Source organism: Musa acuminata, chromosome BXJ2-5, assembly GCF_036884655.1.
Source record: "Musa acuminata AAA Group cultivar baxijiao chromosome BXJ2-5, Cavendish_Baxijiao_AAA, whole genome shotgun sequence".
NCBI classification, from domain to species: domain Eukaryota; kingdom Viridiplantae; phylum Streptophyta; class Magnoliopsida; order Zingiberales; family Musaceae; genus Musa; species Musa acuminata.
Genome location: NC_088342.1, coordinates 23820800 through 23845133, shown reverse-complemented (window position 1 = coordinate 23845133; position 24334 = coordinate 23820800). Strand labels below are relative to the sequence as shown.

General features: G+C 41.7%; 2 protein-coding genes across 2 annotated transcripts; one reads left to right on the top strand and one right to left on the bottom strand.

The window, feature by feature from the left end:
* Positions 1–1079: 1079 nt before the first annotated feature.
* On the bottom strand, positions 1080–1827 carry LOC135611544 (uncharacterized). The gene is made up of 2 exons (XM_065107183.1): positions 1712–1827; positions 1080–1617 (listed from the first exon to the last, which is right to left on the bottom strand). Exons 1-2 carry the CDS (start codon positions 1825–1827, stop codon positions 1080–1082), a joined length of 654 nt encoding a protein of 217 aa, XP_064963255.1.
* Positions 1828–15825: 13998 nt separating this feature from the next.
* On the top strand, positions 15826–21612 carry LOC135612591 (eukaryotic translation initiation factor 3 subunit K-like). Its single transcript, XM_065109054.1, has 8 exons — positions 15826–16002; positions 17296–17352; positions 17436–17486; positions 17591–17653; positions 18323–18373; positions 18462–18528; positions 20206–20288; positions 21182–21612. Exons 1-8 carry the CDS (start codon positions 15886–15888, stop codon positions 21383–21385), a joined length of 693 nt encoding a protein of 230 aa, XP_064965126.1. The 5' UTR covers positions 15826–15885; the 3' UTR covers positions 21386–21612.
* Positions 21613–24334: the final 2722 nt, after the last annotated feature.

Below are 24334 nucleotides of genomic sequence, written 5' to 3'. Positions count from 1 at the left end.
AAAAGTTGTTCTCTCAGCTGAGATTTGAGGGGTATTTATAGGCCTCAAGAGGATTCAAATTTGGGCTTCAAAATTTGAATTCTCTTTGGGTTCCCGCTGTTGGAGGTGCCACCGCCCAGCCAAGCGGTGCCACCGCCCAGGGCTCGGGTGCTGGGCGGTGCCACCGCCCAGCCAGGAGGTGTCACCGCCCAGCTCTCGGGTGGTGGGCGGTGCCACCGCCTACAGTGTTTTCAGCCCAACTACAGTGTTTTCAGCCACTAGTTGGGCTTCAATCTTGGCTCTCTAGTTCGCTGGTTTAGCTTAATTTTTAGCCTAAACCAACTCTGACTTTGGGCCCAGTTGGCCCCTAACCAGGATATAGGATTATATCTTAATCCTAATCCTAATTACAAGTGGACTACATAACCAAAACACATCCTAAGCAAATTTTCAACCGCGAACGTCGAGTCTTGTTCTGGCGAGCTTTCCGACGAACTTTCTGCTGACGGGCTTCTAGCAAGCTCCCGAACTTGTGATGACTTTAATGAGTAGCCGAGCCTTCTCGGTGATCTCCGTGAACCTCCGACGATCTCTTCGGCGAACTTCCGAAAATTCCGACAGGTTCCCGATTTCTTCTCGGTTGGTTCTGGCAGCATCTCCGACGATTCTTCGGACTCTTAAACGTCCATCGAACTTGACTCCGGTATTCTCGCTTTGTGTTTTTTGGTTATCGTAGTTAATCCTGCACACACAAGCAAACACTCTACTCCGATCTAGACAATTATTATAACGCAAATTGACATTCTGTTGCCCGGCACGTCATTGGTTGGCGCTTCATCCGATTCTTCGGTGCATCGTCCTCTCTTGCAGCTTGTTGCCCAATCGGCGGTTGACCTCCGCAACCCCGATATCCTTGGCGCAATTTCGCTCTCCTTGGCCCGATGCCCGACGCCCGAAGCCTTCTGCCATCCAATATCCTGACGTGATCTCCTCCGACGCAACGTCAATTCCTCCTGCGTTAATTGTCTAATCCTGATCGAGTAGACCTGTATCACTCAAAATGTAGTCAAACATTTAAACACAATCAATTAGTTTCATCATCAAAATCCGAGATTCAACACTTCCCCGATGGTGACAGGAAGGATGGTGGTCTCGAGCGGGGAGATGAAATCCCCCGTGAACCCAGTGAGTGCTAACGCCATGGGGGTGAGGTCCTCCTTAGTCAAGTTGAGCTTCTTAAAGGCATCGAGATACAACATGTCGGCAGAACTCCTAGTGTTGACCATTACTCTTTTGACCCGAGCGTTGGCGATCCGAACGGAGATCACCAAAGCATCATCGTGATGGGAGCGCTTGACCTCTCCGGCTCCGAAAGTAATTTCAGGCTCGAGCTCGGGTCGGGGACATTTCTCGACCGCGCTCCGGGCGTAGGCCTTCCTCGCCGTTGAGTTGCTGCCACTGGCTACCGGTCCTCCGGAGATGACGTCAATATGTCTTTCGATGGGTCCCCTAGGGCATGGAGTCATTTCCCAGGGTTCCTTGAGATAGCACCCAAGGTGACCTCTTCGGATCAGGTCCTCAATTTGATTCTGGAGGTCATGGCAGTCTTCCGTGTCATGGCCGTAGTCTCGGTGGAACCTACAATATTTGGACCGATCTTTGTGAGTAGTTTTCATAGGGTTGGGCTGTCGCAAGAGACCCTTTTCCTTGATTTGTAGGAAGATCTTAGTACGAGATGTGTTCAGAGGGAGAGGTGGGGGCCTCGGGAGCAGCAGCTCTTGTCGGTTGGGCCTCCGGCGGGGTTGCACTGGGGCCGCTGAGATTGTTCCTCGGGATTATTCGGCCCATGGCCTCTTTTTGTCCATGCGCTTTCTCGCCACTTGAGCTTCGACGGCGATGTACTTGCTGGCGCGCTAGAGCATCTCGGGGATGGTTGATGGCAGCTTCTCGATCAACGACCAGAAGAACCTTGAAGGCTTCAAACCCGTCAGAAATGCCTACATGATTAAAGAGGGATGAGCGTCCGAGAATCCCCAGATTTCATAGTCGAAGCATGCCACAAACTGAGAGAGCGACTCTTCTTTGTGTTGGGACAACGTGATCAAGGTGGCCATGGAAGGCTTGGGTCACACGCTGGTGAGGAAATTTTGCTCGAACTCCCTTGCGAGCTAGTCGAAAGACGAGATCGAGGACGGGCACAGCCGGTTGTACCACGCTTGTGCCAGTCCCCTGAAGGTGGTCGGGAATGCCCGACACATCAGGGCATCGGAGGTGCCATAGAGAGCCATCTGAGCTCGGAATGCGGCGACATGCTCTGTGGGATCGGAGCCGCCATCGTATGTCTCCAATGTTGGTAGTTTGAAGTTGAGGGGCACAAGCTTGCCCCGTATTTCCTGAGTAAAGGGGGATCCGCTCGAGCTGCCTTCGCCCGACTCACCTCGCAACTTCTGGAACTCACGTTGGAACTCATCTAGGCGTTGGTTGACTCGGGATAGCTGGATCCTGAACGAGTCATCCGCCGGGTCGGACGATATGGTGTTAGGCTTGGAGCAGGGTGGAGTGATTCGGCAAGGTGTGGGTATGCTCTGCTCGGGCAGACCTCTCGGGTCCATCGTTTGCTCTCGGGATTCCCTTGTCCCGACCTGCTCCATGCTCAGCATTTGTCGTGTTGGGTCGACCGGGGGAGCCGCTAGTCGTATGATCTGGGGGATGAATAGGGTGATCATCTGCATCATTCCCGCTATTGCCTGTACTTGCTTGGTCAGGCTGAGGAACGCCTCGAGCGACACAGCCGAGGGCCCAATGGTAAGTTCAGGGGGCAACTATTAGGATCGAGAGCACTAAGAGGGGGGGTGAATTAGTGCAGCGGAAATCTTTAAGCGATTAAAAACAAAAGCTGCGTTCGTTCGATAAAAATCAGTTTTGAAGCAAAAGCCGACTCTAAGATAACTTATGATTAAGAGCAGTTTACGTAGTTTACGTCTAAACACAATTTACGTTTAAATGCAGTTTGCGTCTAAATGCAGTTTTACGTCTAAACGCAGATTTACGTCTAAACGCAGATTTACGTCTAAACGCAGATTTACGTCTAAACGCAGATTTACGTCTAAACGTAGATTTACGTCCAAACTCAGTTTACGTCTAAAACGCAGTTTTACGTCTAAACGCAGATTTACGTCTAAACGCAGATTTACGTCTAAACGCAGATTTACGTCTAAACTCAGTTTACGTCTAAAACGTCTAAACACAGTTTGCAGTTCTAAATGAAATCAAGACGTAAACGTAAACTGCACAGAACCTTGTTCGTAAAAGCGCAGAAGACAGTTTGCAGTTGTAAATGAAATCAAAAGACGTAAACGTAAACTGCATAGAACCTTGTTCGTAAAAAAGCGCAGAAGACAGTTTGCAGTTGTAAGTGAAATCAAGACGTAAACGTAAACTGCACAGAACTCATTCGTAAAAGCGCAGAGAGACAGTTTGCAGTTTGTAGATGGAATCAAGACGTAAACGTAAACTGCACAGAATTCGTTCGTAAAAGCGCAGAGAGCAGTTTGCAGTTTGTAAATGGAATTAAGACGTGAACGTAAACTGCACAGAACTCGTTCGTAAAAGCGCAGAGAGCAGTAGCTATGTAGGAGGTTTGCAGTAATGATAAAGTGCTCAAAATAAACGCAAACCAGAGATTTAGAGTGGTTCGGTCAGTCTTGACCTACTCCACTTTTGGCTTCCTCCACCGATGAGGTTACCGACGTCAACTAGAGGCCTTCCTTCAATAGGCGAAGGCCAACTACCCTCTTACAGATTCACTCCTTTTGACGGGCTTAGGAGACAACCCTTACAGATGTTTTCTCTCCTCTCTTCACAACTCAAACTTGAAGAACAGAAGGAGGAGGAAAACTAGCAGTTTTGAGCTCTAAGAACCACTGAAAAGATCAAGATTTCGGGTAAGTTCTTGCTTTCTCAGTGCTGAATGGGTGGGGTATTTATAGGCCCCAACCCAATTCAAATTTGGAGCTCAAAACGATCAAATCCCGGAATTCCGGGATCAGGCGGTTGCACCTCCTAACTGGAGAGGTTGCACCGCCTGGCAGAGCTCGAAGACTGAGCCCAGGCGGTGCCACCTCTTGACTGAGGCGGTTGCACCTCTCTGCCAGAGCTCGAAGACCGAGCTCAGGCGGTGCCACCTCTCTGTCAGGGAGGTTGCACCGCCCAGTCTTGCTCGAAGACTGAGCTCAGGCGGTGCCACCTCCTGGCTGGGGAGGTTGCACCGCCCAGTCTCGCTGGGAGGCTTAGCCCAGGCGGTGCCACCTCCTGGCTGGGGCGGTGCCACCTCTTTCACTATTTCAGCTCACTTGGTTTGGCTCCAAACTTGGCCCAAACCAGTCCGAACTTGGGCCTAATTGGCCCCTACTTGGGTTATAGGATTAACACCTAATCCTAACCCTAATTAATGTGCTAACTATGATTTTAAAGACATTTTCTAAGCTATTACAAAGTCCGTAAGTCAAGACTTCTTCTGGCGAGCTTTCGGCAAACTTCCGGCGGTCTTCCGATGAACTCTCGGAAACCATTCTGCGGACTCCCGGCAAGCTCCTAGACTTCACGATTTGTTCTTAGCGAGTTCCAACGAGCTTCTTCGGCAAGCTCCAATCTTTCTCGGTGAGCTCCGCGAACTCCCAACGAACCTTCCGGCGAGCTTCCGAAAAACCCTTCGGCAAGCTCCCAACTCATTCTCGGCTAGTTCCGGTAGCATTCCCGACGAACCTTCGGACTTCCGTCGAACTCTCGAACTTGCAACAAATCCTTCGCGCTTGACTCCGACACTTTGTTTCGCTTTATGTCTTCATCGTTATCATAGCTAATCCTGCACAATTAAAGCAAAACTTCGATCGAGACAATTAATCCTAAGCAATTAACCAAGTTGTCCGGTATGTCATTGGTCCCTCGACGCTTCATCCGATTCTTCGGCGCATCGTCCTTTCCTGCAGCCTATTGCCCAATCGGCCAGTTGACTCCGCAACTCCGATATCCTTGGCACAATACCCGCTCTTCTTGGCCCGATGCCCGAGTCCACGGCCCGAAGCCTTCTGTCGATACGTCGACCGATCCACCGGCCCGACGTCCAATCTTCTGACATGTTCCTTCGACACAACATGATTTTCCTGCTTTAATTGTCTCATCCTGATCAAAGCATCCTGCGTCACTCAAAACGCATATTAAATCATAAACATATATCAAGTAGTTTCATCATCAAAATACGAGATTTAACAGCAACAACCCCGAATCGTTGAATAGGTGCTAGTAATGATATGGCATCGAGGCTGGGATCTATTGAATATCGTATTTTGATGATGAAACCACTTGATATGTGTTTATGATTTAATTTACGTTTTGAGTGACACAGGATGCTTCTGTTGAATCTCGGATTTTGATGATGAAGTCAATTGTCATTTGTTATCTAATCTATATGTTGAGATAAGTGTGCAGGATTAACTACGATGAAAGTAAGATATGCAGCAGGAGTTGCGCCGGAATCAAGACAATGATCACGTTGGGAGTTCGAGAGTTCGACGGAAGTTTGGACAGTCGTCGGAGGTTCTGCGGGAACAAATCCGAGAAGTCCATGAGCTTGCCAAAGAAGCTCGTCGGAACTAGCCAAGTGGATCATCGCAAGTCCAGGAGTTTGCCAGAAGTCCGCAGGAGCATCACCGAGGGTTCATCAGATGATCGACGGAAGTTCGCCGGAAGCTCGTCGGAAGAAGCGATTGACGCACCGGAGCAAGTTGCAGTAAATGTCTTAGGAAATATCGTAGTTAGCACAATAATTAAGTTGAAAATGGGAGGTGATCCCATTAACTTAATCTTATGGCAATTGGGCTCCTGAAAAACCCAAATTGGGCCGAATGGATCAACCCATTCGGACCCTGATTTCTTCCAGGCGGTTGAACCGCCCTAGCCAGGCGGTGGCACCACCTAGGCTCAGTCTCCGAGCGAGACTGGGCGGTGCAACCGCCCCTAACAGGAGGTGGCACTGCCTGAGCTTGGTCTCCGAGCTATGGCTGAGCGGTGCAACCGCCTCAGTCAGGCGGTGGCACCGCCTGAGCTCGGTCTTCGAGCTCTGGCAGGAGGTGCAACCGCTCCTGACAGGAGGTGGCACCGCCTAGAGGCTTAGTCTTTGAGCTCTGCCAGGCAGTGCAACCGCCAGATCCTGGAATTCCGAGAATTGACAGTTTTGAGCTCGAAATTCAAACTGGGTTGGGGCCTATAAATACCCCACCCTTTTAGCATTGAAAGGGCACCCAGAAACCACCGAAATTCTGATTTTACTTTGTGATTTTTAGAGCTCAAAAGTGTTGTATGAGTTGAAAGTTCTTCTTCCTCTTTTCTTCCAAGTTCTAATCTGTTAAGAGAGGAAAGAAAATTCTGTAAGGGTTGTCTCCTAAGCCCGTCAAAAGGAGTGAAACTGTAAAAGGGTGGTTGGCCTTCGCCTGTTGAAGGAAGACATCTAGTGGACGTCAGTGACCTCGTCGTAGGAGGAAGCCAAAAATGGATGTAGGTCAAGATTGACCGAACCACTCTAAATCTCGGTTTACATTTACTTTAAGCATCTTATCTTTACTGCAAACCACCTCAAAAGCTTACTGCCTTCTGCGCATATATGATCGTGTTTCAAGCTCTGCATTTTCCGAATCGGCGTTTAGACGTAAATCGTTTTTATCATACGAACATCATATTTCAGTTTACGTTTACGTTCTGATTTCTATCATAACTGCAAACTGCCTTTATATCTTTGCTTTAACTACATCTTGCTTGGTTACAAGTTAAAGTGATTTACGAATCGAATTTTCTACCGAAATCGCTCTTATCGTACGAACGTGATTTTAATCGTCGAAAGTTTTCTGCTGCACTAATTCCCCCCTCTTAGTGCTCTTGATCCTAACAATTGGTATCAGAGTGGGGTTAACTCTCAAACGGATTAAAACCCAAGAGAGATGGCATACGCCGGAAACCAAGAGGGCCATTCTATTACACATCCACCCATGTTCAATGGGACGGACTACACCTATTGGAAGACTCGAATGACGATCTTTCTTATTTCTATGGATTTTGAACTTTGGAATCTTGTCGAAAATGGATTTTTGAAGTCTTCTCTTCCAATGATCGATTGGAATGAATTGGAGAAGAAGGCTTTTGCTCTTAATGCAAAGGCTATGAATGCCTTATTTTGTGCGCTTGATAAAAACGAGTTTAACCGTGTTTCGTTTTGTGAAACCGCATTTGATATTTGGCACACACTCGAAGTGACTCACGAAGGCACAAGTAGAGTGACAGAGTCAAAAATCAATCTTTTGATACATTCTTTCGAACTTTTCCGGATGAAACCGAGTGAGACTATTGGCGACATGTTTACCCATTTCACGGATATCGTCAACGGTCTAAAAGGACTCGGAAAAAGTTTTTCGGATTTTGAGCTTGTAAATAAGATTATAAGATCCCTTCCTAAGATTTGGGATCCTAAAGTCACTGCTATTCAAGAGGCGAAAGATCTAAACAACTTCCCTCTTGAAGAACTAATCGGGTCATTAATGACCTACGAGATGACTTGCAAAGCTTATGAAGAGCAAGAAGACATCCTTCCAAAGAATAGGAAGGATATGGCACTTAGAACTTCAGAAGACTACTTGAGAGAAAACTCAAGTGATGAGGACTGTGACGATGACTTGGCACTTCTAACAAGAAAATTTAAAAAATTCATTAAAAGAAACAAGTTTAAGAATGAAATAAAAAATAAATTTAAACCCAAGAAGGACCAAGTTGTTTGCTATGAGTGCAAAAAGCCGGGACACTACAAGAGTGATTGTCCCCAAGTCAAAAAGAGAACATCAAAAAAGAAGGCGCTCAAAGCAATGTGGGATGACTCGAGCGCGTCCGAAGAAGAGGAGTCCAACACCGAGCAAGTTGCTCATTACGCCTTAATGGCCATCGGGGAGGAGGTAACGAATTTAATAGATGCAGATTTATCATTTGACGAATTATTAAATACCTTCCATGACTCATTTGATGAATGCAAGATTATTAGTAGAAAATATAAATTGCTAAAAAAGGAGCATGATAGTCTTACTTATAATTTTGATAAGTTAAAAACTGAATATCATGATAGTTTAGGTTCATTCATAAAATACCATGATCTAGAAACTCTCCAAAAGGAAAACTTGCTACTTAAAGACACCTTGAAGAAATTCGAGGTTGGTAGCAAGTCTTTGAACATGATCCTTGCAAACAAGGGTCACGTTCCCAAAAGAAGTGGAATCGGATTTGTGAGAAGTCCTCACCAAAATCCAACCATCTTCATAAAAGGCCCCATCTTACATGTTCGACACCTAAGCAAATGCAACTTTTGTTGCAAACTTGGACACAAAACGCATTATTGTCCATTCAAGAAAATTAGTCCGAACAAATTAATTTGGGTTCCTAAAGGAACCATGATAAATTCTATACAACATGATAAACAATGTAGATCTATTTTTGAGGCACCCAAAAGCAAATGGGTACCTAAAGATCATCCTTTCTTGTAGAAACCTATACCATCGTAAGCTAGGAGCAAGAGATGGTACCTTGATAGTGGATGCTCAAGGCATATGACCGGAGATCCATCTCAATTCTTTAAGCTCACTAGCATAGACGAAGGCTATGTCACCTTCGGAGACAACAACAAGGGTAAAATCATTGGCAAAGGAACCATGGTAACAAATTTAACTTTTTTATTGAAGATGTTTTGTTAGTTGATGGTTTAAAACATAATCTCTTGAGCATTAGTCAATTATGTGATAAAGGATATATTGTCAGATTCGAATCTAATGCTTGCATAATTGAAAAACCACACAAAAACACGTCTATGATTGCATTAAAACAAAATAACGTATACACTATTGACATCAATGATTTGTGTAATGAAATGTATTTTTCGGTTTTGAATGAGGAAGCTTGGCTATGGCATAGAAGATTAGGTCATGCTAGCATGAAATTAATCACTCAAATATCATCTAAAGAACTTGTAAGAGGAATTCCTCATATCAAGTTCATCAAAGATAATGTATGTGATGCTTGCCAATTAGGTAAACAAATTAAGGATGGTTTCAAATCTAAGAATCAAATAAGCACCTCTAGGCCCTTACAATTGATCCATATGGACTTGTTCGGACCAATCTCAACATCAAGCCTAGGAGGTAGCAAATACGCCTTCGTCATTGTGGATGACTATAGCAAATACACATGGACTTACTTCTTAAAACAGAAAAATGAATGCTTTAGATATTTTACCAAGTTTTGTAAACTTGTTCAAAATGAGAAGGGTTCTATGATTTCGTCAATTAGAAGTGATCACGGTGGTGAATTTCAAAACCATGATTTCTAAGAATTTTGTGAACTCAATGGATACAACTATAATTTCTCTACTCCAAGAAACTCTCAACAAAATGGAGTAGTAGAAAGAAAAAATCAAAATTTACAAGAAATGACAAGAACCATGTTGAATGAACAAAGCCTAACCAAATATTTTTGGGCCGAAGCCGTAAACACTGCATGCTATATTTTGAATAGAGTTCTTGTAAGACACTTACTCACCAAAATTCCCTATGAGTTATGGAACAACAAAAAACCCAATGTTTCATATTTTAAAGTCTTTGGGTGTAAGTGTTTTATCTTGAATGAAAAAGATAACTTCAGAAAATTTGATGCTAAATTCGATGAAGAAATCTTTCTTGGTTATTCTTCGGTTTCCAAAGCTTTTCGTATCTTCAATAAAAGAACTTTAATTATTGAAGAATCCATTCATGTTGTTTTCAATGAGATATTCGAAATCAGGAAAAATGATTTTGATGATGATGTTAATTTTGATTCCTTGAATTTAAATAAAATCCTGTTTCCAACTAGCAACTTGGATGTATCCACTTCCGAAACATCCTTACCCAAGGATTGGAAGTATGTAGATGCTCATCCTAAGGAGCTAATCTTAGGAGACATATTAAAGGGGGTTCAAACACATTCTTCTCTTAAAAATTTTTGTGCCAACGCCGCTTTTCTCTCCCAAATTGAACCCAAATGTGTTGACGAAGTCATGAAAGATGATTCATGGATTATCGCAATGCAAGATGAATTAAATCAATTTGAGAGAAATGAGGTGTGGAAGCTTGTTCCTAGGCCAACTGACCATTTAGTTATTGGTACTAAATGGATTTTTAGAAACAAGCAAGATGAATATGGTATCGTGGTTAGAAACAAGGCTAGATTAGTGGCCAAAGGTTTCAACCAAGAAGAAAGTATCGATTACGAAGAAACCTTCGCTCCTATAGCTCGATTAGAAGCCATAAGGATGCTCTTTGCCTATGCTAGTAGTAATAATTTTAAGTTGTTTCAAATAGATGTTAAAAGCGCTTTTCTTAATGGCTTTATTTCCGAAGAAGTCTATGTTGAACAACCTCCTGGATTTGAAAATAATAGCCTCCCTAATCATGTGTTTAGATTAACTATAGCTCTCTATGGTTTAAAACAAGCTCCGAGGGCTTGGTATGAGAGACTTAATTCTTTTCTTATTGAAAATAATTTCACAAAAGGCATGGTTGATACTACATTGTTCATCAAGAATTTTGAAAATAATTTTTTCATTGTTCAGATTTATGTTGATGATATTATCTTTGGTTCTACGAATGAATCTCTTTGTGAATCTTTTGCTAAAACTATGAGTCTTGAATTCGAAATGAGTTTAATGGGAGAATTAACATTGGCTTACAAATCAAACAACTAAGCAATGGCATCTTTATTAGTCAAACTAAATATGCTATGAATTTGCTAAAAAAGTTTAATATGAATAGCTCAAAAGCTATTAACACTCCTATGAGCACCTCCACTAAGTTAGAAATTGATGAAAGTGGAGAAAGCTTTGATCAAAAACTTATAGGGGCATGATAGGAAGTATACTTTACCTCACTGCAACTGGACCAGATATCATGTTCAGTGTAGGACTTTGTGCTAGATTTCAATCAAACCCTAAGATATCTCATCTCAAAGCAGCTAAAAGAATACTTAGATATCTTAATGGTACCACAAATCTAGGATTATGATACCCAAAATCAGAGAATCTTGAGTTAATTGCTTATGCTGATGCGGACTTTGTTGGCTGTAGACTAGATAGAAAAAGCACATCAGGAACATGTCGATTTTTAGGACATGCCCTTGTTTCTTGGTCATCTAAGAAACAAAACTCGGTTGCACTATCAACAACCGAAGCTGAATATATTGCAGCAAGTGCATGCTGTGCACAAGTTGTATGGATGAAAAACACCTTAGAAGATTATAAAGTTCATCTTAAAAATATTCCCATTAAATGTGATAACACAAGTGCAATATGCTTAACAAAGAATCCTATACAACACTCAAGAACAAAACATATTGATATTAGACATCACTTTATATAAGATCATGTTACTAATCATGATGTAATCATAGAGTTCATTGATACTAAACATCAACTAGCTGATATTTTTATAAAACCTCTAAGTGAAGAACAATTTGATTTCATAAGAAGAGAATTAGGAATGTTGATGTGTCCGAATACATAAACTAGTTAAAATTATTTTTCGGACTTTATTGAATGATCAAATCACTTGATTGCCATTACATGCCTAAATAACATGTTGGAAATTATGTGTTGAATACAAAAATTTTCATAACAATAAGCATATTTTGTCTTCATAATTGAATTTGAAAATATATAGCATAGTCTTATCCGATTGCATGAAAGTGTTAATTTCATTTTCGGATTTGCTTAACAATTGGTATCCTAACAATTGGATTTTCTCATACACTTATTATATGAAAAATATTTTTCTGAAATGGATTTGATGAAATGATTCCTGCTTATAAATTCCATCTTGAAATATGGATGATAGTGTTTTTACTGCAAAGATTTGTTTCACATACATATCTTGATCCTTGTAAAAATAAAGTAAGATTTAATCTCTCATCGATTTTAACTTCACTCAAAGTAAACTCACAAATAGCTGGTATCACAAATAGCCTTACTCCTTCATGCAAAAAGATTATAACAAATAAAAAGGAAGAAGTATTCAAAGCGATCTACATATCATGCTTTCCTTTATATGCTTGTAAAATTGATTTCCTATCGGTCACTATTGGAAAATAACATGAACCTAGTAAAGACATGAACAATTATCACACTTATGCTCAAAATTTGCTTATATTTCTCCTGATATCACAATTACCACACTTTTTGTTGATGACAAAGGGGGAGAAATATATGAGTATTGATGCTATGATTACTATAATTTGCATTATGCCTTGTTTGTATCGTGTCAAGATATCAAACAAAACACTTGCATCGTAATTTTACGTATTGATATCTTACCATGTAATGAAATGCAATAATTGCTAAAACATTTGAAATGTGTGCATCATGTAATGATATCAAAATCTTACTTCGCAGTTTTACATGTTGATATCTTACAATATGATGAATTGCTACTATTACCATCATTCAAACTTATAATGTAAAATTTGAAAATGAATATCAAGCCTTGACATCATCTTCAGAGAGAAACATCATGATGGGAATCATGATGGGAGTATTGATAAGTTTAAATTATTTTAACTTATCAATATGTCTCTTGAATTCAAAGGTTTTGAATTCAAGAATGACTTATCTCAAGTATGGCATATAGATAGGGGGAGTTAAGGTTAACTCCATTATCAATTGATTGTCATCGTCAAAAAGGGGGAGATTGTTGAATCTCGGATTTTGATGGTGAAGTCAATTGTCATTTGTTATCTAATCTATATGTTGAGATAAGTGTGCAGGATTAACTACGATGAAAATAAGATATGCAGCAGGAGTTGCGCCGGAATCAAGACAATGATCACGTTGGGAGTTCGAGAGTTTGACGGAAGTTCGGACAGTCGTCGAAGGTTCTGCGGGAACAAATCCGAGAAGTCCATGAGCTTGCCAAAGAAGCTCGTAGGAACTCGCCAAGTGGATCGTCGCAAGTCCAGGAGTTTGCCGGAAGTCCGTAGGTGCATCACCGAGGGTTCATCGGATGATCGACGGAAGTTTGCCGGAAGCTCGCCGGAAGAAGCGATTGACGCACCGGAGCAAGTTGCAATAAATGTCTTAGGAAATATCGTAGTTAGCACAATGATTAAGTTGGAAATGGGAGGTGATCCCATTAACTTAATCTTGGGGCAATTGGGCCCTTGAAAAACCCAAATTGGGCCGAATGGATCAACCCATTCGGACCTTGATTTTTGCCAGGCGGTTGAACCGCCCCAGCCAGGCAGTGGCACCGCCTGGGCTCAGTCTCCGAGTGAGACTAGGCGGTGCAACCGCCCCTAACAGGAGGTGGCACCGCCTGAGCTCGGTCTCCGAGCTCTGGCTGAGCGGTGCAACCGCCTCAATCAAGCGGTGGCACCGCTTGAGCTCGGTTTTCGAGCTCTGGCAAGAGGTGCAACCGCCCCTGATAGGAGGTGGCACCGCCCAGAGGCTCAGTCTCCGAGCTCTGCCAGGCGGTGCAACTGCCTCAGTCAGGCGATGCAACCGCCGATCCCGGAATTCCGGGAATTGATAGTTTTAAGCTCCAAATTCAAACTGGGTTGGGGCCTATAAATACCCCACCCTTTCAGCACTGAAAGGGCACCAAAAACACACCGAAATCCTGATCTTATTCTGTGATTTTTAGAGCCCAAAATTGTTATAAAGGCCAAAAGTTCTTCTCCCTCTTTTCTTCCAAGTTCTGATCTTTAAAGAGATGAGAGAAAATTCTGTAAGGGTTGTCTCCTAAGCCCGTCAAAAGGAGTGAAACTGTAAAATGGTGGTTGGCGAAGGCCTATTAAAGGAAGGTCTCTAGTTGACGTCGGTGACCTCGTCGGTGGAGGAAGCCAAAAGTGGATGTAGGTCAAGATTGACCGAACCACTCTAAATCTCGGTTTGCATTTACTTTGAGCATCTTATCCTTACTGCAAACCTCCTCAATAGCTTTCTGCCTTCTGCACATTTATGATCGTGTTTCAAAGTTCAGTATTTTCCGAATCGGCGTTTAGACGTAAATCAGTTTTATCGTACGAATATCATATTTCAGTTTGCGCTTACATTTTAACTTTCATCATAACTGCAAACTGCCTTCGTAGATTTCCTTTAACTACATCTCGCTTGATTACAAGTTAAAGAGATTTACGAATCGACTTTTCTACCGAAATCGCTTTTATCGTATGAACACTTTTTTAATCGTCGAAAGTTTTCCGCTGCACTAATTCACCCCCCCCCTCTTAGTGCTCTTGATCCTAACAATGACTCCACGTCGATACAGCCCCCATTGCACCACTCAAGGCCTAGCAATATGCTGAACTCGCTGCATACTTCAGCCTCCTACAGACGTATCTTTCACATGCCGAAGATAAAGTTTCAATACTCCATGGCGCTGAGTTTTGGTCGCCTTGGGATGGCCACGAACATTCCATTGTCCGCATATAAGCCCATGCATGAGTACCGAATTCTTCGAGTTAGCAATTCCCCTCACCTCTGTGAGCTTTGCACAACTCTTTCAGTCGTTGAGCAACTTATTCCGCCTTACATGATCTTATCCTTTACCAAGCGCCTCCCTTGCCTTGAGTATCATCAAGTATGGTTGTCAACGTTGAGCCGTTGCTCAAACTCAACCATCCAAACCTTTGTGCGCTCCGCATTTTTCTAAGCTTGCTTGTTCTCGTGGTGCCTCTTGCACGAAGGGTTGGCTATGTCTCTGAATGCCAATCTCAGATGCCCGCTCCTCCGAGCGACTCCTTTTCCCTACATCTACATGCCCGTTTTTCCCCAAATGATCGCGCGTGTGCTGACTGCTCTCAACGTAGCCCCGCTAGGTCCCCCACATTTGCATGTCAAGTGTTTCTATGAGTGCTTGTCCCGCTCTGAGACCATCTGTCTCGGACTTAGCTAGTTTTGCTTAAGTCATGCGGCACCCTTACGTATCCATCCGCAAAGGTCATCCTTCCCGAAGCCTCCTATGGTCCCTTAGGACCCACAAAAGAGAAAACGGGTTAGAGAAAACGTCTCACTCGGGATCCACAAGTAAACATTTCTGAAAACACTTCATAGACAATGCAAATTACAAACAGACTTTACAAGCTCTGAACAGTTGCACAACAAAGGGTCAAAATGGTCTACTACAGATCAAAAATCTCTCACAAGTGTCCACATGACACAACCTTTATTTACAAGTCTAAAGTGGTCACTAAACCCAACTAAAATGGGATTATTAAACCTTCGGCCGTCCCTTGTGCAAAGCATGAACATACCAAAAGATATGGACATACATAAGCATTACATCAACCATCCTGTTTAGAAGTTTGTCCGTGACAACGTGGGGGTGCCCCTCTTGTTGACTTGGCTATAGCGTGACATAGTATCGATGGTGGTATGGCTGGGACCCAAAATATACTTTATCATGGACTATATCCTGACGTGATCCAAAATTAAAGCAAATATACTGAGAAGAATATATATATATATATATATATATACTTCCTCATCGCCCGTATTGATCAGTTTTAATTTCATCGGCACCGTAAATAAACTGTGGTCCGATTCATCTTCGGCAACGGTAAAGAAAAGAAGAAATAGAAGACACATGATTGGCCAGAGAAAATTTGACGGCTGAGATCGCATGTCCCAGGGAAGAGGGTCCCAGATATCCAACGGTCAGGATCTCCTGATCATTGAAAACTTAGAATCTTGACGCGCGTATTGGCCTTTTTGTGAGTGTGGTTTTAGGGTTTCTCGCTCGAAGCTCGTATCTCTCTCCTCTGTTGTGCGAGATTTGTGGGGCTTCTTTCTGTAGCGGGATGGGGAGAGAGCAGCAGCAGCAGCAGCAAGCGGCCTACACGGTGGAGCAGCTCGTCGCCGTGAATCCTTACAACCCGGACATCCTCACAGATCTGGAGAACTACGTCAACGAGCAGGTGGCTTAATCTCGAAGCTGTCCTCTTTGATCTTCCTTTAGATTCCAATTCCATCAACCATTTTGATTGGAAACCCATGGCCGAATCGGAATCTCATTCGATTGCGATTAACTTTAGATTCTTTGACGGCTTACGATCCATAAGATATATCACTTCCATAGCCTTTTTTAATGAGGCATGTGTTGTTGGAGAGAAGGTTTATGGTGCTTGGAAATGGATATCTAATTTTTATTATCGCTTATCTGTTCCAGTGAAAAGGATTGATTTTGGGCCTGATTCTGCAGAATGTTCTCTTCATGATTCCCATCTTATGCTTGTTGACTATATTAGGACTGAACATCTACTAGAAATGGCTCGCTGTGAATTGACCCCTCCAATGAAACCATGAAAGACACGAATTCTTAGGAAGGCGTTCCAGCTTTCAGAGGAAGTGAAAGCTGGAAACTTGACGTCGCAATCTCGTAACCCTTTGTGCTAATCATGGATTTCTGATAACGAGGAGGCCGTTGCATGATGTGTCTTCAGTCATATCTGGTACTTAATATTTGTTTAAACATTATTTGGGCAGCATAGAAACTCAATGTGAGATCCCTCTTAGATGCATCACACCTCTTCTTTCTTCATGGATGCTAGGTAGTAACAATAATCCACAAGTCCAATTCTAGGATGTTGTAAAATCTCAATTTACATTTGTGGATTGATTTACATTGACATGGATCTTCAGAGTTTGGGTATTGGGCATAAAAAAATGTTAAACTGTACTTGTTAACTCATACAAGGTGTCTTATGTTTATCCAATATTTCTATTGTTGATGCTAAAAGCTATAACAGATCATTTGTACTTGGAATATTATCATATTGATCGGCAATATATTTTCTCTGGCATGTGTTGTCCAGAAACACTTCTGCTGAATTTCATGTTTACACTATTTGCTTGAACATATATTGAAATTAAAATTGCAATGCACTTGAAGCTTTGGATGGATGTCTAACTTTGACATCTGATGTGTATATGTCAATTGTCCATGCTCTGGTATCCTGCTATGTTTAAGTTAGTTTTTTCAGTCACCTAGATTTGCAGCACTTTCAAAACATGGAGAAAGTGGAATGATATATGGATTCACATATATTAAATTTTCATTAGCATATCAACTACTTTTTTACCCATGCAAACGTATTACTGATTTGCAAAACCATTTTTACACTCTGGTTAAGAAAATGGATATAGGTCTCGGTGGCTTTTGATCTTTATTGAATATCTTGGTCAGAATAAGTGAATATCCTTTCTTACAGGTTTCATCTCAAACATACAGCTTGGATGCAAACCTTTGTCTTCTTCGGCTTTATCAGGTAATGATTTAATTTCTTTATTCGTAGATAGCATTGGAAATTAAATAAGTTTTTCTTCTGACTTTCAATTTTCTTTTTTATAGTTTGAGCCAGGTCGAATGAGTGTTCCTATTGTAGTCCGGATTTTGATTAAGGTCTGTTCTTTTGAGAAGTATTGAATAAAAAATTAAATTAAATTTTAGTCAAACTTGTTCTTGTCCTGATTGCTTCTTAATTTTTTTTTTCCTTTTTTTTGCAGGCTCTCATGGCTATGCCAGCCACTGATTTTAGCCTTTGTCTCTTCTTGATTCCTGAGCAAGTGGTATTTAAACCTTTGCCCTTGATTCACTATAACAGGAACTAGTTTCTAGATCAACAAGTGGAAATTGGGAATACATGAATTTTGAAGTAACAATGATTAACAAAATTATCCAAAAAGTTATGCAGGTACTCGTGTGAAAATTTTTGGTTAAATGAGCCATTCCATTAAGAACTAGTAAATCTTCATAAGCGATTAACCTATGTAACTATTAGTAGATGAGAGAGAGATTATAATGTTGCAGTTATAATGATCTGAAAATACTATAAGCATGAAGATCTCAATCTACCGACCATTTCTTTCAGCAGAAAAAATTGCTTTGGTTATTATGTAGTAGCCTTTAAGCCAAGTGACCTTGTGGGAAAAAAAGAGTTTAATTCTTGTGCAAAGTAACCCACTTTGTGTGGGAAAAAAAATGAAGCACATTGTTTTATTCCCAAGAAGGTTTTCGAGTGTCCTATTATATCCTTGTGTTGAATGGCATAATGAACTGCAAGAAGCAACTTCTACTTCCCTTTTATTAGTGATTAGTAACTCTCTTGTCTTGTTTCTACAATTTTGCAATTTAAATCATTGCCCAAAGACAAATATTATATGGTACTGTTTGAATAGTTCTTTCCGTTTACAAACTCATTTACATTTCTAATATTCTATTTTTTTATTCATTGGCAGCAAATGGAAGAGCAGATTAAGACATTGATTGTTCTCTCTCACTATCTTGAAGTATGTATTATTTTATGTTCTGACCTTCACATGTGCCATATGCCCCAAATTGGCTGCTGGTAATTTGAATTCAATATCATTATTGCAGACTGCAAGATTTCGTCAATTTTGGGAAGAAGCAGCAAAGAACCGCAGCACACTTGAAGTTGTTCCTGGTAAAAAGAATGCTCCAACTTATGGGTTGACACCACAGCCATCAAAAGTCCTATCTGTAGTATTCTTGACAATTAATTAATTTCTTGGTTAACAATATACATGGATTAGAATGATGGTTATGATGGCTACATTTTGTAATCATGTGTGGGACTTAGGTGTCTGTCAGTGATTGCAAAAGGCGCTCGGGCGCTCGCCTAGGCGCTCGGGCGAGGCGAGGCGAGGCCCGAGCGCCTCGCTAATGTCCCAGGCGGTGCGCTTCAAACAGGCGCCGCCTGGGCGCTCGCCCGAGCCCAGGCGCTGGGCGCTTCGGGTGAGCGCCTGGGTAAACCAAGGCGACCGAACCAGAATTTTAGGTCTGGTTCGATCCTGGTTCGGTTGTTAGTTGGTTCAATCGAACCAACTAAACTGATATAACCCCAACCCTAATCCTAACCCTAACCCAACACTAACCTGCTGCCGCTCTCGATCCCGATCCCGATCCCGATCGCGATCTCGTCGCTCGCTGCCGCTGCTCGCCGCTGTCGCTGCTCGCGCCTCCCGCGAGCCCTCCCGCGAGCCTTCCCGCTGCTCGCGCCTCCCGCGAGCCCTCTCGCTGCTCGCGCCTCCCGCGAGCCTTCCCGCTGCTCGTGCCTCCCTCGAGCCCTCCCGCTGCTCACGCCTCCCGCAAGCCCTCCCGCTGCTCGCGCCTCCCGCGAGCCCTCTCGCCTCCTGCGAGCCCTCCCGCGAGCCTTCCCACTGCTCGCGCCTCCCTCGAGGCCTCCCGCTGCTCGCGCCTTCCGCTCCCTTTCCCTTTCCCGCTGCCGCCGCTCGCCGCTGCTGCTGCTGCTGCCGTTGTCGTCGCTCGCTGCTGCTGCTGCCGCCGCCGCTTCCTCGTTTCTCCATCAGGCTCAGTATACTCTTAATATTAAGTTTATTTAAATTTTGAAATGATTAATTTTCTGTTAATAGATTAATAATATATTATTTTGATTTTAATGTTGTTAATTTTTATTTATTTGAAATTATTGTTATAATTGTATTATATATTTTTATAATTTAGATAATTTTAAATAATTATATTATATATTTTTATAATTATATTATATATTTTTATAATTTAGCGTCTCGCTTCGCTCGGGCGAGCACCTGGGCGAGCGCCTAGCGCCTCGGGCGTTTGTGGACCTTGGCACTTTTTGGCGCCTAGCGCTTTTTAAATCACTGGTGTCTGTGCATGTCAATGTTTCACATTTCCTAATCTCAGTGCTTATCTACCAATTAATAGTCATCCCTACCACTGGGTGATGTGTGAACAGAAGGGTTATATGGTATGCAAAGAATGATAGAGATATCGTTTACAGATAAGGATACAAAAGCTTTTCAGGCATGCAAAGAAATTGGTCAATAGAAGTAACTAAAAGGGTTAAGTGCACTTTTTGTAACAACGACCATCCACATCTGCCATAAATTCCCTTGTTATTCTGTTAAGCACACTTCTAACCTTACTCTCTACTTATCTTCCCAGTTACTTAATTCCCAGCTCTTCATAATTTCACTGCTTTACTCTATAAACCACCAACAGCTAACAATTTCACACACTTCCTTTGAATATATATACACATATTACATATATGTTTTGAAATTGTATATAAATGAAGTATGTTGTATACGTTATGTAACTTACAATTAGTATGATGCAGGTTTTGAGCAAGCAATCCAAGGTTATGCAATTCATGTCCTCTCCTTGACTTACCAGAAAGTGCCAAGGCCTGTAACTGCAGAGGTAATGTTTTTTTTTTTATTTGCTTTCTGTGAAGTTTATTCTTTGTTAAATATGTTTCAGTGCGATGTATAATGTTTGAGAAATTAAATGTACATGGGACATGTATTGCTGTATTATATGAAAAACAAAGAATCCAGTTCATCTTTAATCTTGAAGCATCAATCTTCGTCAGCATAAGTAATGGTCACACATAGAACGGATTAACATGTCACTGTTTATCTATATTTTGGGTTCTGATTCAGACAACAGTTCATGGGGTGGTTCTTGGTGTTCCTTCCTTCACCATCATAAAAATGTCCAATAAACTATTTGCCTATGACCTATATTTATGTCAAAGGAAAAAAAACTGGTGTGTCCTGGTTTTGATATGAGTCTAACCATGTAGACGTCTTTAAATTGATTGCATCCTGTCTAGTCTAGTCGCTTGAGTTCTGCTACTTCTGAGTTTCTGCCTGTTGCACACAATGCATGAGGCATCCACGTTTTCCAGCTTTCTCATTTGTCTGGTTCAAGAATCACTGGCTTTTACACCATGCCATAATGCATGTACTCCATCCTGTTCTCCAATTCTCGGTTTAATGATTGGATCTGGTGTCAATTAAGTGCTTTATGGTCTTTTGTTTCCAGTTGCCGTCGGTAGCTTCTCCATGATGATGGTGTCCCAACTCTTTCTTGACCTATTATACTTATTGTGTTGGAATACGCATTTTAGAGATTGGCTAACTTATAAAGAATGTTTGGTTTGAAAGCTAAAACCTTTTCTTCATTTTTCTTTAGATATTAGTCGGGCTGCCATGTGTGATATATAGAAAGTGCTGTAAATAAAATTGCATAAGCTCACCATCTCTATTCAAGCTTTCCTAGTTCTAAACTGTTTTTTTGTTCTTCAACAGGCCATTAACATCGAAGGTCTCTCGCTGGATAAGTTCCTAGAGTATCATGTAGCAAACAGTGGCTGGGTTCTCGAGAAGGGCCACAGCCGCTCTCAGCTGATGGTCCTTCCTCGTAACGAGTTCAATCATCCAGAACTGAAGAAGAACACAGTTGATGGCATGCCGTTCGAGCATGTCACCCGCATCTTCCCCATCCTAAGCTGAATCCATATTTAAGGCCACATCCTGGTGGGATTGATTACTAGTTACCAAAATCCTGTTATCTCAAGGGCTCGTCTTCCTTGTTGGTTATGACTCCTGCTGGACTTCATCAAACTTCTAATGGAATCCATGTGTTTCAAATTTTTTTAAGTACTAAAGCTTATTTAAGGACTGGTGTCAAGTGATGTATCATCATACTTGGGATTTTTGCAAGCTGCCAAAATTTCTGAGCTCGCTTAGAATGCTTCCTATTATTACCCTTTTGGGGGTTGCATAAATAGCTAATATGGTTTGAGTATCAATCTCATAGAAGCACTAAACGAAGCAACATTAAGTGTCAAGATACAATGATGATCTGATGAATTCAAATATCTGTCCCACATTCATTCGTGATGGTACTCCTAATGGGTTGAAGACCATATCAACAGGTGTTCCATCTTGCAAATAGGGCATATCTTGTCTAGGCAAAATTTTTGAAATGATACCCTTATTCCCATGTCTTCCAGCTACTTTATCACCTACTTTGATTTCACGTTTCTGTGAAATATATACACGAATCATTTCTGAATTATAACAGGAACCCCCCTTTTTCCGGATCCATCTCACATCAATAACGCGACCTCTTCCGCCTATAGGTAGTTTTAGAGAAGTTTCTTTTGCAGTGGATACCTGAATTCCAAGTATGGCTCGTAATAATCTATCCTCTGGAGCATACGACGATTCGTTTGCTGTCTGAGGTGTTAATTTACCTACTAAAATATCACCTATTTGCACAAATACCTCGACGATTCCCGATCGTTAATAAATAGAGTCCGATAAGCATATCTTGAGTTGGTACGGAAATAGGATCCCCAATAGCTGGAGACAAGAGATTCATATGAGAAAACATAAGTAAACGAGCCTCCGCTTGAGCTTCCAAAGATAAAGGTACATGAACAGCCATTTGATCCCCATCAAAGTCTGCATTGAAACCCTTACAAACTAATGGATGTAAACAAATAGCGCGTCCCTCCACTAAAAAGGGTTGGAACGCCTGTATGCCTAATCTGTGCAGGGTGGGTGCTCTATTCAATAATACAGGATGCCCCCGCATAACTTCTTGAAGTATTTCCCATACAATGGGTTCTTTTTCCCGAATTTTACTTTTAGCAATTCCTATGTTAGAAGCAACATGTTGTCTGATTAGACCACGAATTACAAATGTTTGGAAAAGCTCTATTGCTATTTCTCGAGGTAATCCACACTGATGTAATGAAAGCGAAGGACCCACGACAATGACGGAACGTCCCGAATAATCGACACGTTTACCAAGCAGAGTCTCACGAAATCTTCCCTCTTTGCCTTCAATTACATCTGAAAATGACTTGTAAACTTTATTATGACCATCCCTCATTGGTTGTCCACGGATCCCATTATCAAGAAGTGTATCCACGGCCTCTTGTACCAATTTCTCCTGACACATTACTAATTCCCCTGGCGTAGATCTACTTGTTGCTAATAGATCGGTAAGAGTATTATTCCGATAGATAACTCGTCTATAGAGTTCATTAATATCCGAACTCATTAGTTTACCCCCATCTATCTGAATGATTGGTCTCAACTCGGGAGGAAGAACTGGTAATAAGCACAAAACCATCCATTCTGGTTCTACATTTGTTCGAATAAAATGTTTAGCTAATTCCATGCGTCTAACCAAAAAATCCTTTCTTCTTCTAATTTTTCTATCTTCCCATTCATTTCCAGTGGACCCCTCCTCCCCTAATTCCTTCCATTCTACTAATGAATTACCCGTAATAATTCGCAAATCTGAATCGGCTAATTGTTCTCTGATAGCACCTGCTCCTGTAGAGATTTCTCGATTTCGAAATGTCTCGAAGCCTTGGGTAGTAAAAAAAAGTGGTATGCTGTATTTCCGAGATTGGATTTCATATTCGAATAAACCTTGTAATCGTAAGAAAGTAGGTTTTTTCGCTATGGGCCTAGCAAAAGAAAAATCGAGATAGGTTCCTGTAGGATTGGATTCCCCCTTTTAAAATCGGACGTGAAGGTTTCCTTTCATCCGGCTCAAGTAGTTACCTCAAAAAGGGGATTCTTTCTTATTTAAAAAGTTTGTTCGAAAAACCCTACAAACAAAGAACTACTCCTTACTCAAGTTCCCACTAAGGACCAACGATTCATTCTTTTTTTTTTACTTTCATTTTCCGAATTACTTATGACAAAATAAAAATGTAGGATTTTTGAGTAGTCTACTTCCCGTCAAATGATGAATCCCCTTAAAAGAATACTTTGGGACTCGTAAGGGATTTACTTGTCTATATATCGTTCTATTCGATCCTTTAGGTCCCTACTCACCTCGATGGTTATCCCATGATGCCCCTTGAAGCATATATGCGATAGATAGACTTCTGTAACCATACTATATTTGCTTGCTTAAACGGAATCTCTCTATAAAGAAATGGAATAGCTGATTCCACAAAAAAGTGTTTTTTCACGAGGTATAACTAGCAATTCCTATTTATACGGAATCGACCATGGATCAATTCCCCTTGCATTTGGAAGTATTGAATACACCTATAATGAAGTATTGAATACACCTATAATTCTGAGTTTCGTGTTACTTTTACTTCTCCCAAAACACATGTCAGAGCCGGGGGCACCCCAATCGGATTGAATGGGATGACAGTTTCTCAGTCCGAATCTGTAAAACGAAAATTTTGATCAAATCACACATCGCAGTATACTAGGCCTTCTAATTCCTTAAGGGGTTTATCTAAAAGATTCGCGATATAACTAGGAAGACGTTTCAAATACCACACATGAGTCACTGGACATGCGAGTTTGATGTATCCCATTTGATATCTTCGTATCCGAGAATCAACAAATTCCACCCCGCATTGTTCACAAAATTTCGGGTCTTCTTTTTCAGCTCCAATCACTCGATAATTTCCACAA